The 13,474-nt window shown below is 42.8% G+C and overlaps 1 protein-coding gene across 5 annotated transcripts in view; it reads right to left on the bottom strand.

The window, feature by feature from the left end:
- The window catches only part of CSNK1G1 (casein kinase 1 gamma 1), a 60,705-nt gene extending 47,525 nt beyond the window's left edge, over window positions 1-13,180 (bottom strand). For all 5 annotated transcript variants that reach the window (XM_059824167.1, XM_059824166.1, XM_009822351.2 and 2 more), the window contains exons 1-3: window positions 12,862-13,180; window positions 5,131-5,171; window positions 411-480 (exon numbers count right to left, since the gene is read on the bottom strand). In XM_059824167.1, coding sequence (XP_059680150.1) covers window positions 411-480; window positions 5,131-5,171; window positions 12,862-13,039 — 289 coding nt within the window. In that variant the 5' untranslated portion in view covers window positions 13,040-13,180. The remainder of the gene's footprint in view (window positions 1-410; window positions 481-5,130; window positions 5,172-12,861) is intronic.
- Between the last annotated feature and the right edge of the window lie 294 nt (window positions 13,181-13,474).

The following is a 13,474-nucleotide window of genomic DNA, read 5'->3' as shown; positions in this document are numbered from 1 at the left end:
ACTCTTATGATTTAGTAAATATCACCGAAAACAGTATTTCAGGTTTTGGTTAGAAAAGCTTCTTACATAGTTTCCTCGATTTTAAGACTTTATGTCACCTTTTTGAAATACGTCATTCTACACATAAATAATTTTCCCTCCATCAAACGTTCTTATGTTTTACAAACACACTTACATAGGTATATCCTGTATCAGTCAATCCTCACTAACACAGGTTTCTAGGTCCGCATAATTACCCAGTATCATTATGATGTTTTTCTCACCAAATCTCTTCCAAAACTTGTGTGAGGCTAAAAGAATTTGCCCAGATCAGTAAGTTCAAGTCAGAGTTACACAACAGATATGATGGCGACGTTTGATTTAATAAAGAAATCACAAACTTTCTATAAGCTTAAGGTTGGTTTACTTACCCGCACTTCCAAGTTGTTTATAAAACCTGTATTCTAAATGAAGCTGTGGTGCACGTGATTTTATTGGTTCCTAAAACAGCAAAAAAAAATTGGTTAAAATCAGTTTGACTGAAAAAAGTTCTATCCTATACTTGAAGTTTTGTGACTGTACATAATGCTTCAAGTTGCAGGATAAAACACCCTGAACTAAAAGCCTAACAACACACTTCACCATTAGATGTCATTCAAATAAGTAGAGAACAAAAAGCAGTAAGACTTGCAATATGCACCCTGGAGGAGAAATAGCTTCCTCATTTAAATACAAAGATCATGGCAGTGAAATTCAAGAACCGTTCAACAAAGCTCCTGGTCCTTGAAGAATGACCCTGAACATTGGTAGGAGGAAGGTCAAAGTTGCAAAAGATCAAGTCCCAACTTCACTTTGTGGACTGTGGTTGCCCACAGTATTTTTGTTGGTCACTAGCCTATATTTTTGAAAAATGTTGAGTCATAGATCCGTGTTTTAAGTCAGACCACAGTTGTATAAATGTACAATCTTGCTTGCAGCGCTACAGTGCAGCCAGATATTTGGTAGAAAGGCAGGCAGAAGTCTCCCCCTTCAGTAGCAGATGTCAGTCAAACATCTCAAAGCACTCAAGAACATTCTATTTTTATACACAGAACTTAAACAATGCATAATCCTGCAATCCAACCAAAACATTACATTTCTCAACTGTTACTCATCTGCACTTTACGCACAAAACTTAATGCCTAGGATCCATAAAGGGATTAACAAGCAAGATTACAAAGCTTCTAAAAATATAAAGTTAATGTGGAGAGGATTAAGAGACTCAAGTAATTACATTTTCAATAAAACTGTGCACTTGGGATAGGCAGTTATGTGGATTCACCTACTGCCCCGACATCTTTGAAATGGAAGTTAATACTGGCCTCAATTTTTGTTTGGATGTTGCTTATTTTCTTGCATTTCAGAAGAGAGAAGAACTCATCATGTAGAATTCTGCCTATAAAGGAGACCCTAAGACCAACACAAAAAAAGTCCTTTCATGTTTCACAACAGCTCCTATGAGTTAGAGCAAGAGCATCCAAAACAGGTTGAACATAGACAAGAGTGAGCCAACATCTTTGATATGGGGAAATAACTCTTCTGTCTGCACGGGAGGACATAAAGGCTTTAGCTGATCCATTTGTCTTGTTTCACCTGTGGTCTGTACCGTAAGACTAATATCCACATGGGGCGTGACCTCCGCATTAAAGACTTCTCTTTAAGTCAGAAGAACGATTTTTGTACAGGAATTCAGGCAATTCGACTTCCAGCCAAGCTGTTCATCACCAGCTCAAGTTATCCCCTCCATTTGCCAGCAAGAGGAAAAAATGCTCCTAGTTGCTTCTCAACTTTCTGATATTTAAAAGCTTCAGAAGTCAAATATGACCAACTACTTATAAAACAATGGTGAAAAATATTCTGAAGGCAAAACTGAACCCATACTGAAGGCAAATATAAAGCAATGCAAAACCAAGTTTGTTATATAAGTTGCATTTAAATTAAGATAATTGTTGATGGTGGCTTGAGAAAAAGTCTATAGACACCTGGCACAGCAAAGGGATTTAGGGCAACAGGAACTCAGCCTGTTCAGTGAATAGTTTATTTATCCAAATAAACTATTTGGATAAAGGTAGAGGGATTAATGTATCAGGGCGTGAGGCTGCTCGTGACAAAAATCAGGGAAAATAAGCCCAAGCCACCTCTACATCAGGAGCTGCTGGAGCCTGAGCTCTGGATGCTTGCCAGAGTCGTGGCAGCTTCCGAGAAGATCGTACCAGAACAGATGGTTGTCCTGTAGGCCAAGGGCTTAAGAATGCTGGCAGATGTTGTGTCTGTAGCGAAAATAACTGAATTGCTACTGCCTAACTTACAAAATCTTGAACCAATAGGCATCATGATCACTATGAGAGGGCACGGGCGAGGTGTGCGGTACAGCTTGGTACCTGTGCTCAGATGACATCTGTACGTTAACGGGCTGGTTTCATGTAGGGAAGAAATTCCTACTATGTGAAACTCAGCATTAAAAACCCTCAGAAGATTAAACCAGTAAATACAGCTAAGGCATTTCAGAAGACAAACTTCTCTGTGAACTAGATGCCCTTAACCAAATAATCTTCAGCTGAAGAGCAGGACAAGGAGCTATATGGTGACACCACACAAGTCAGAAGACAGGCAGTATTTTCCACCGCCAGCAATTTTCCAAGGTGCAGCACAATCCTCACCCCCAAAGAGAAACCATGAGACATTAGCATTGAATTTCACAGCACTTTCTGATCAGCTCTTCGGCATCCATCACACAATTCTCTAATTTTCCAGCTTTAGCATCATGGCAGGAGGCACGAATAGCTGAGACAGCAGGGTTGCAGTTGCAGAAGACTACCTCACCCAGCTAGAAGGACTTGGAGCAGAGTTTTGACGTGGTCCAACGACGCAGATAAAAGAAAATGTTGCCTTCAAGTACATTGAACACAGCTACTCTACCACTAGTCAGCAAATTATTTGAAGGATAAAGAAAATTACAGTTAAGTACATGCATAAGACAAACATATTTGCTGCTGAGGAGGCTGACTACTTCTTACTCCTGAGGAATATGGCCTAAAATCAGGAGACCAAAAAAAACCCCATCTCTTCTACTGTTTCCTCATTAATATACTCAAAAATGGAGCAGGTATGTGAATGCCTGGATGGCCACTGGATGGCAATTCCAGTCCTTCAAACGTGAAGAACCGGAGACTTTTAAGCATGAATCACAACAGGGCAAATAAAACTGGAGTGTGCTGAAGAGTATCTGCTTTAACACTCAGATTTTTTTTGGGGGGGGAAAAAAAAGAACGAACGCTACCGGAAAAAATAGGTAAGATTAAGGTAGCAATAAAGGTATAGCCATTCAGCTCTGCCGTACGGCTATTGAAAGGTTTCAGGTTACTGGGAGGTGTCACTGCAGGCACTGTTTTGAGAGAAACAAACATCCTTTGGATTAATACAGCTGTGTTTTTCCTGAATTATTACTTCCTTACGCCTTCCAATGCTATAACTTTGTGGGATTATCTTCGAAAACAAAAGCAAATTAGAAGCGTTACTGATTCAATAAAACACCTTGTCTGTATACACAGCACATATTCTATTGTCAGATCTGCTTAAAAAGCGAGCTGCTGAACAAGCACCAGTCCTCCTTCCTGATGTGGATCCATGTCAAGGACATCCTAAGCTCCACTGCAGGCGTTTGCTTATTTATTTTAGGGAGTATCTTCTGACATTTGCCAACAGGCTTGAAAACAAGTCCCTCCTGCAAAGCCCTAATTATTTTTCATTTATTATGCATCATAAGGAGAACGCTAGAGATTTAAGATCTGCGGCACTTGAACGTGATCAGAATTAATGCACCAAGTCCATCTTGATCTTCTGTAATCTGAATGACTCCTGTCATTTTACCAGACAACATCAGCTGGGCAAACAAGCATGTTTGCTGCTAATACCAAATTAGTGTTACAACTTTAACTTCAGATTCTAGGGTTTGGATCTGTGATTAAAGAGCATACACATGAGAGAAGAGCATTAGGTATTTTCAGCTGAAGACATCAAATTTCAAAACCCCAAGAGACTAATGAATGTCTTGGTTTACAGATAAGAAAATTTAAGGTATAAACACAAACAACTGGGCTATGATTTTATAAATCCAGCAGAGCTAAGAGTTAAAGAGTTTCCCCATCCCCTAGACTCCTATTTCAAACCACCACTGACCACAGTGCCTTCATGCCCTGAAGGAGTCTTCAGAAGATGACTTTCTAGCTGGACCACTCACTGGTCCAGGTATAAGAAACATGGAAGCTATCATTGCGTGCAGCTGCGGAGAGCTACATCGACTACAGGGCAGAAAATAACCTGATAACTGGTATTGAGGCTTGTAATACTGGATGAGAAGAGGGCTGTGAACAAAATCGCTCGCACAAGTTCTGAAGTTCGCTACTCTTGGGTCTAGGGTTTTTAACGCAACTCCTGCAATGCTTTGGGAAGTCAATTTGATTCAGTTTTACCATCGTATGACATAAAAGGAGAAAATAATTCTGAAGATGCTGCGCCTATATATCGTTGGCCATCCAAATCGGCTAGAGGAAAGGGTGACCTTCGCTGAGTTGGCTCTTGTTTTGCCTGTTGCATCTGCCGTCTCTCAGCATTGTACCAGACAGTTGTGCTATTTTCCCCCAAGGGAAGTTTCAACCATTGAAACAGCCCCATTCAGGCCTCTCAACTCCAAAAACATGGAGCAGCAGGCTACACAGTGCCACGCTCCTAACCAAACACCCGTCTAGAGAAAGGTAAGGTCTGGAGAATCGATGGAGTCCTAATCAGAAAGGCTCAACCCAGGGAGTGGGAAGAGGTGGCAAACACGCAATCAGTGCCATTCACTGGCAGCCAGCTTGGAAAGAGGAACGGCTCTCACCGGTATAAGATATAAGACAGATACAGACCATATAGGTACCAAAAATGTTCAGCAGGGGGAGGGGGTAGGTTCTTTCCTCGTTTTTAGCGTTCTCAAGAATTTATCTTAGTTTAAGCAAGTTATTCCAGCTGAGGGTGAGAGCAGCATTAAGCCCAAAGTAAGAAAGTTGCTTTTTGTCGGAATTTTTAACATTAAGTACAAGTCATTTAAGAACATTTGAATCTTCTACTTACCAGTTTGATCGCTACATATTCATTGGTGTAGAGATTTTTACCTGCGAAGGAAAAAGAAAAAATCTTTTAGTTCCACATTCAACACTTGCAGCTGGAGAGACAACGCAGAAGAGTGTTACTGATGGCAAAGAGCTGTCTTTTCTCAGTTCCTCCCTGAAGTTCATGCCTTTTACAAAGTGTAAACCTCAAAACAGTAAGCTGCAGCAGCTCACCAGGGCAAACAAAGTACTACCTTCCATTCAGCATAAGGTAACCGTGTTTTATGGTAGCGCTTAAGTTGACGCAAGCATTTGAGGAGGTATTCCAGACAAATTAGGTTTTATTATCTACATCATGCCAAAAAAGTCTGGGAACAAAAAATGAAGAGTCAGAGCATCATTTCTTTCAGAAATGTCTTCAATCTGCTGGACACTGAACGATTTTATCCTGTGATCTATAAGGAGTTTCACTAGCTTAATCGTGCTACATATCAAAGCGATTACTGCAAGGAGGCGTAAGAAAATAACCTTTGTACCAACACACAGCTTTTATTTCTTCCTCTACGAACAGGTAGGCAGCCTGTATAAAATGCCTTCTGTATGCCAGCGGCACAAAGGCATTCCTCATAATCTAATAAGGCCAATAACTCTCAGTTGCAATATAGTACCAACGATGTTAAAAAATACACTAAAAGAACAAAACCCATTCTCAGGACCCCAAAAGACAGAGCAGCGTTTGGTCTGATACTAGCTCTGGCAAGCACGAAGGGCAAAAGCCTAGGACGAGTATAAGCAGGCAAGCACGCGGCCAGCTGCCGGTGTATTGCGACTCCACGACTCTGAGCCAGAGCTGGTACCCGTCTGTGCTACAGCTGGAGGTGATTTTTTCCTCCAGGAACCTGCCTGGTGTTTGAACCAAGCCCTTGGCCTCCTCAGCGATCTGCGGCAGAGATACACAGCTCCACGCGTCAGGGAGCATCTCTCTGTGTGTTCTGAAGCTGCCAGTTATCATATCATTCAATGTCCTCCAGTTCTTCTCCTAGGTAATTTGGGCAATCACTCCCCCTTTACCATCTCCACGTTGCTCATGATTGACAGCAAACTCTCCTGGAAGAGATATCACCGGGAAAGGATGCTCAGGCAGTCCTTGTACCTGATCTGTCCCATCATTCTGACATCTCTGCTACCTTTCTGACCTCCTCTAGTATCCTTTGAGGAGGGCAGCATCCACCACACAAAGCTCCCCATGGTTTTATACAAGGAAGCGCTGACCTTCTTTGCTCATCATTGCTAGCACGGCCACAGCACAAGTCATGCTTTCACTGAGTGACTGTAGCTCCAAAATTCAGTAGCAATCTACACTGGAAATTATCAGTGCTTATTCGTAGCATCAGCTTTGCCCGGCTCTATTACACATTTGTTTTCCAATTCCTGTAACAGATATCAATGCTTAGAACAGACCAGCTATTGAGAAAGTCCAGGACACAGAGTGACGTACGTCAGAGCAAGTAGGAGTTTGGGCAGCTCTGGCGTATCTACACGACACCATTAAAAACATGCCAACTCCTCCCCTGCGTACAGATACCCTTTGCATGCAGCAACAGCATTGGAAGACTCCATAAAATTGAAGACAATATGAACATGAGAAAAGGCAAAATTTTAAATCCTGAAGTACTTATCAGGGGAATTCCCATTTATCTATTTTACTTTATAATGGCTTCATATTTTCTGCATTCAACTTCTTCTGATACCATCCCCGCTCTATCAATCAGTGTAGCTCTGGCCTCCGAATTTCGGATTGACCACTCCCAATCCAGGTCCCACATGGAGCAGATTGCTTTAACATTCATCAGGAAGCCAAAAAAATTTGTGGAAAGCTTCAACCCATTACAGTAACTGGCAATGCTGTTTAACACAGGGCAGGCATTTAAATGTGAGGTTAAATATCCTTAGAGGAAGTGTTTTATGCCATCAGATGCGTAAGCTGAGCTCCAGTGTTAACCCTTGCAACACAGGATTGTTGGAATCTCTTTAGATCTTTTAATAAAAGCTATTACGTCCAGGCTAGAAATGAAGGGTAGAAAGTAGGTTTTGCAGTCGCATCAGGAACACTCAGACATTGGAAAGTAGCTTCAAAGCGCTGAAAGAGCTGGAAGGCCAAATCAGTGGAAAAGCAGGGGACAGGATAAACTGCTGCACCCTTTGAGACAGATAAGGGCTCCAGCCTGATGCTATCCGACGGCTGGTTGGGCGAGAGCATGCAAGGACAGTAAGAGAAGGCAGCCTAAATACACTTAAATTATCTGCTCTGTATTAGCTACCAGCAAACGCGTCATATCAGCAGCCCCAGCTGTAGCTCGCCCACTGCGACTTCCTCCTCTCCTCCCCTTGATAGGGACTGAACTCCTGTCAAGACGCTCAGTTCGAAGACATTGAACCAGACTGAGGGAAGCTCCAGCCCAAACACGTGAGAAAGTTAGATGCTTTAAACAGCAAAACCAACCCCAGAGAGCATTTAATGCTGTCCCCTACAGATCCCATGCACCTACGCCCAAGGACCTCCATCGCAACCTTGGAGATGTGCCGTTTCAGGGTGGTTTTGGCCCTCAACGTGCAGGGGTATAACTCCATCCAGCGAGTGACGACCCACAGACCTTCCAGCAACCCTTGTGCTCTGCCGCTGATGTAGGACAATGATATTGGGGGAGCAGTGCTCTTCCAAGCTCGTTTCAAGGCAGATAAGGACATTGCTAGCACCCTCCCTGTATGTAGAGCTGTAATCCAGCCTATTATGGTCTGGTTCATAAGGCTGAGGACTACATAGAAGGCAGTTTTGGTAACGGAATTCCTCACTTAAAAAGCTGGGATTAGCAAAACACTAGTCTGAGATGTCAGGTCAGCAGCCAAAGTTAAATGCACTGATTCGTTCTCCAGCTCATCCCCTTCAGAGCACTATGGGGAGACTCTGAACATAAGGGGGTGCAACTGGGTCCAGCTTCTGAACTCCAAACCTTTCCTAAAACTGCAGCACGAGATGCTTGCTTTGCCAGCTACAACGGCAAAGCGAATCCCCAAAATCTCTCCGTTGGCTTGCTCCAGACTGAAATCCACACCTCGGTTTTGCTGTCATAGTCTAAGGTGTAATGGTTTCTGCTTCCTCCTTCTACAAGGCAGCACTGATATTAAAATGGAAGAGTAAAGGCAGCACTGCTCACAGCAGAAAGCAAATCCGCACGGTAAAATAAGCTGTGAATAGAAGCTGCATCTTATCTTAGTAAGACAAAAAATCTGTAATACAGCTGAGATGATATAACTGTGCTAACAAAAGCCTTTCAAGTTCAGGCAAAGCTTTTGATGGAGCAGCGATTAAGTTCATGCCTCAGTTTTGGGTAGTTCCACTGACAATTATGAACTACATATTCTAAATGAGAAGCGATGCATTAAGTCACCGGCATTCACGTGGGAAACCTAACAGAGCGGCTTTCTCAAGCCATGGCAGTAAGATGTATCAAATACACAGACAGATCGTAGAGCAGTAAAGGAGCCCAAACTGATCAATCTCTCGTGTGCACCATTCCCACAGGTCAAAGTTAAGAGCCACAAAAGTGCAAACGTCTTGTGGCCAACATAAAAAAATGCTTTGACCCTTCCTTCTAGCTTGTTGCTATAGGGACTATACATTTTGATGACAGATCAGGGCTAGGTAATGGAGCAAACATCCAACCAGTCGTCCTAAAGACCAAGCAGAGCTCATCCCAGACAGCACGGCATCTGCAGAGAGACCAGATCCCATGGGGAGCTGAAACATGAGTTCACATGGATTTTGCAGTGCCAGATTTGCTATCCCTTCTAGAGCACGTGTCTCCAAATAACGGCTCCTAGTGTGGATCCTACACAGGATCTACTCTTACCCATGCCCTCCGCACCTAGCATTATTCTAGTCTGATTTTCACATGATGATTTTATTATTTGGGAAGCAGAGAAAAAACCAGCCCCAATATCAGATGCTATTATCATCTTTGTTTATTTTTAGTATTTTACTTGTTTTAAAGCAGAGGTCCTGGCTTCAAACTGCAACCTGGGAGTCAGATGGGTGGTTCTCACTTTTGGGGGGCACCTTCCCAGATCTGATCGACCTGCTCTGACTTGGCAACCTACAAATAAGCAGCTTTTCTTCTAGTTTGGGTCTTGCTGCTCGCTGCCAAGATGCGCTGAATCTTCGTGATACCTCTGCATGAATCATGCTGACACCTGATTTCTGGACACTATGCGGTTTCTTTGGGTAGCACATGAAAACACGGACTTCTCCAAAAATCCCTTTGATGCAGTAGCCTACCAACGGAGGATACAGGCATCATACAGGATCTAGCCCTCCTAACATTTTTTTTCCCCCTCCAAACAGGGAGAAAAGATGCATTTACTGTCATTTTTAAATGATAATTGAAAGCACTGTTTTGAAAGTGCCAGATAATGTTTCAATTAGAGCAAAAAGATTTGGGCTCCAGTCTACAGCTCTGCATTAAAATAAGCCCCTGGTCTATCTAGAACTTATTTTGGAAAACCTACCGAAATTGGAATAATTTTACATTAGTACCTATTTATTTGCTTTACTAAATAAGGGTGCCAAACACTGGGAAAAACAAGACATTTGAAGAGGCTTATTTATCTCTAACATGGCTCATAGTTCAGGATTTCAGGTAAATACAAGCAATACCCACTGGATAAGTTCATGAGTTGACATAAGGAGGCGGTTCATAGGCTCAGCTGGCAATATCTTTTCTATGGTAAAGTTTCTACTGCTGTCATAAGCCACAGCTTCATTTTAACAGGTTAAATCCCATTTTTCCTGAGCAGTGAGCACCTACTGACATCACACAATTTTACAGCCCAGTAAGCCTGTTCTCAGGCTGTTTTATGTAATGGTGGTTCTATCAGCTTGGGGTGGAGATGCAAGACCTCGTAACGGCAGAAGTCGCGCTATAAAACTTCAAACGTGCTCCAGCTCCTAAGTCAGCACAAGAATTAACTTAGCAGACAACCAGGAGCTGCACGACAGGGCTTGGCATTGCATGAAAGGCAATGAAACCCCATAAGCGCGCAGAGTCCGGCCCAGGGACAGCAAGCAAGACCCTCCGCTCTTTGCTGGCACCACACAACTGCTAGTAGGTTGAGCTGCTTTGGAAACCAAAGCATTTACAGACCACTGAATCTGCAGCCTGTCCAAAGAAAGAACATCCAGTCAACCCCGCTTCATCTTATTACTCTGGGGCAGTTGTTGAGTTTTGCGTTCATCTTCCCATTTCGGCTCGTCTGCGGGCTGGAATCCAACTGTGCTGCTCCCACATGCTTCAAAAAAATAGTATCTCCGGGGCTATCTGTATGTGCAGCAAGAAAGATCAACCCTAAGCAGTGAGCTTGATAGTCACAGAAAACAGCTTCCGTACACACATGCCATCCTCCTGAACAATCAGTCCTCTGTCCGGCGCTGGAGCGCAATACGAGAGCAGCTTAGAATGAAAACACAACACCTGAAAAAGGAATTCTTCAGGGAATTGGAAAAATATATTTTCCCCTTGTTTATCAGTGCGTGCGTGACTTAGTTCTTCCTGTGTTACTAAAAGCATCCACTGGTGCTCAACTTCACCAAAACCACATAAAAAAAAGCCAAAAAGCAGAGGGAACACCATTCATCGTTGCAGGACAAAGCTGTTATCAGAGACTTGTTTGCTCGTATTTCAGACACTCTGCTTCTCCTTCCCCCCAGCGATAATTAGCATCACATCTGTGCAATAGAAATATCTGATATTTGAGCAAACAGGAGTTCTTAAAGCTACAGTGACTGGCAAAAAGCAACAATAATACAGCTTCTATAAGGACCTTACACCTAATTGCTGTTATCACTATGTATGGCTCATTGCCCAAATAGAGCGTGCTACTTAGTTAAGCAATATTAGCAAAACATTACTTGTGTACCGAAAAAGAAGAGCCACTCAATGGTGTTGCTTTTTCCATAGTTAACACTGAATTTCTCTGTAAACCGACCTTTTCAGAAGTGGAATCTCTTGTGTAAAGCCCGTGCTTTGAAACAATACATTAGTCAGAAATCCTATACCGCTAAAATTTTGAGAAGTGTGAAAAAGAACCACCATGGAAACATGATCAACATTCGGGTACCAGCCAAATAAATGCAAGAGCTGTATACCTGGAGGGATCCACTACAGCTGCTGAACCTCAAAGCAGAGCTTGGATTACAAAGCAATTCAACATCTCCATGGGGTTCTTGCTATCATGACATTTGCTGTTCGGGGGGCCTTTGAAAATGCAATACAGCAATACAATACATGAATGTTGTATTACTGGAAGGATCCAAACTTATCTTCAGCAGCCAATTATGCTCATGTTCATGAAGGTGGGAGGTTTTGTCCCTGCCCTTGGTTTCTCTCCACCTTTGGAGCATTATCTCTGCTCCTGCAAATCGATAAAACTTCTCTGATGTAATGCTGAAACCAGACTACCCGTTTACTGAGACAGGTCATAAGCAAGCTGGTTAATCTTCACGCTGTGGAGAGTGGCAGATCATATAGATGTAATAACCAACCCTTAGAATGAAAGATTACATAGATTAATCTAAGATGACATAGATTCTGAGCAGGAATCTACAAAGATACTATCAGTAGTTACGTGTTATAACCCTTTGGTTACCTGAAGCAATTTCCTGATTGATTTATCACCCCTTGTGTCTGATGCAAAAATTATTTTAATTTCAATGCTAAATACATACCAAATTTTGGGCAAATGCTATTTATGTCAGCCAACCTGGCTTGAGCACCCTCAAAAGTTCACTACCACAGCAATCCACTTCATTCAGCAGAAGAGGAGAAAGGCAACTGTTCTAAGTCAGTCAGGATCAAGACCATCACAAGATGCTGCTTCTGAGCTACAGCAACTACCCCAAACCCACGTATTGGGAGTTCAGGGGCATGTAATTAAAAACACCGGCTGCTTCCCCCACCTCATTTAAAAAACAACCATCGTTTGTTCAGGATGACTTAAGAGCCCAACGCACTGCGCTGCAGTGCGTTGGGCTCTTAAGTCATCCTAAACAAACAATGCATTAGCGTAGCCATCTGTTTAGACGACCGGCTGCAAGACATGTGGTTAGAAGACCAACGGACCACGAAAAATCATGGGCTGCCGGGCCGGTTCAGCGGCGGAGAGGCAGCAGCCAGATGGCTAGTCGGCACACCCCGCTCTTCGCCAGCCAGTGAGCCAAACACATGGGACAGATCAGGGAGTGGGTGATGGGGCTGAAACTAGGGCACCGAGGTTAGCGAGGGACGTGGAATAGAGAAGATGTGGCCAAGCGCTGGGAAAGAGTCTCGCCCATTACTTTAATAGGGCACCCTAGCTTATGAACAAGAAATTGAGAGCAAGATTTAGCAATCCAGGCAGTAAAGAAGATTTTTTTCACCTTAGGCGAGACGTTCAGCGCTGAGAACAGTCTTCATTGTTGGGATTGTTCAAAATTTGCATCTTTGGCCTCTCCAGTGTATTCACTTTGACTTTATGCAAATAAAAATAATGCTAACAGTTACATCTTCTGAGTCAGAAGCTTCAGGTAAGGCAGCTCGACACTTGGGAAACAAGACAAGCACATGCATTTCTCAAGCCAGGGTAAGTTTTTAGGTATTTATATTCCAGTGGTGAAATGCTAATCTGGGTAATGGAGGCCACTAAAACGGTTACTTCTTACCTAGTCTGAGTTCTCCAAAGTTCCCACACCCAATCTTCTTGCCCACTCTGAAGTTTGGTCCCACCATAAGAACGCCAGAAGACGCCGATGAGCTTGGTCGAGAACCATGCCCGCTCCTTCCCGGCATTCCTTTCGTCGTCCGCTGCCTTTCATCCTTTTCCCTATTAGGATGGTCCATGATCTTAGTGAAATATCTCTGCCAGCAAGCTGGCAGAAAGGAATTGGAGTACACACTCTTCTCCTTAGAATAGAAATATATATCCAAAAGTATCCGAGTCAGGGTCCAAGAGAGTCATGGAAACGCATGGAGTTCTTTTGGCACTGTATCCAGTTTCCTAATGCATCTTGATAATGTACCAAGGGGTCGATTATGTTCTTGAGAACTCAATAAAGGCAGGTTGCTTTTGGTTTCTTACCTGGGGAAAAGAAAAAGGATATATGAAATAAAAATCATTATTTTAAAATACCAAACAAGAAACGTGTAACAGGACCAATGTCCAGAACTTTACCAGCCTCAAACAAATAAACAGCTATTTGGGAACTTTACCATTTTCTTAACAATTTCCTGATAAAAAGCCCTGATATCACAAAGAGATATAATTGCCACCCATCC

This window comes from Gavia stellata, chromosome 13 (genome assembly GCF_030936135.1).
Source record: "Gavia stellata isolate bGavSte3 chromosome 13, bGavSte3.hap2, whole genome shotgun sequence".
Classification (NCBI taxonomy): Eukaryota; Metazoa; Chordata; class Aves; order Gaviiformes; family Gaviidae; genus Gavia; species Gavia stellata.
The sequence above is the reverse complement of the archived record's forward strand: the minus strand, read 5'-3'. Positions and strand labels throughout refer to the sequence as shown.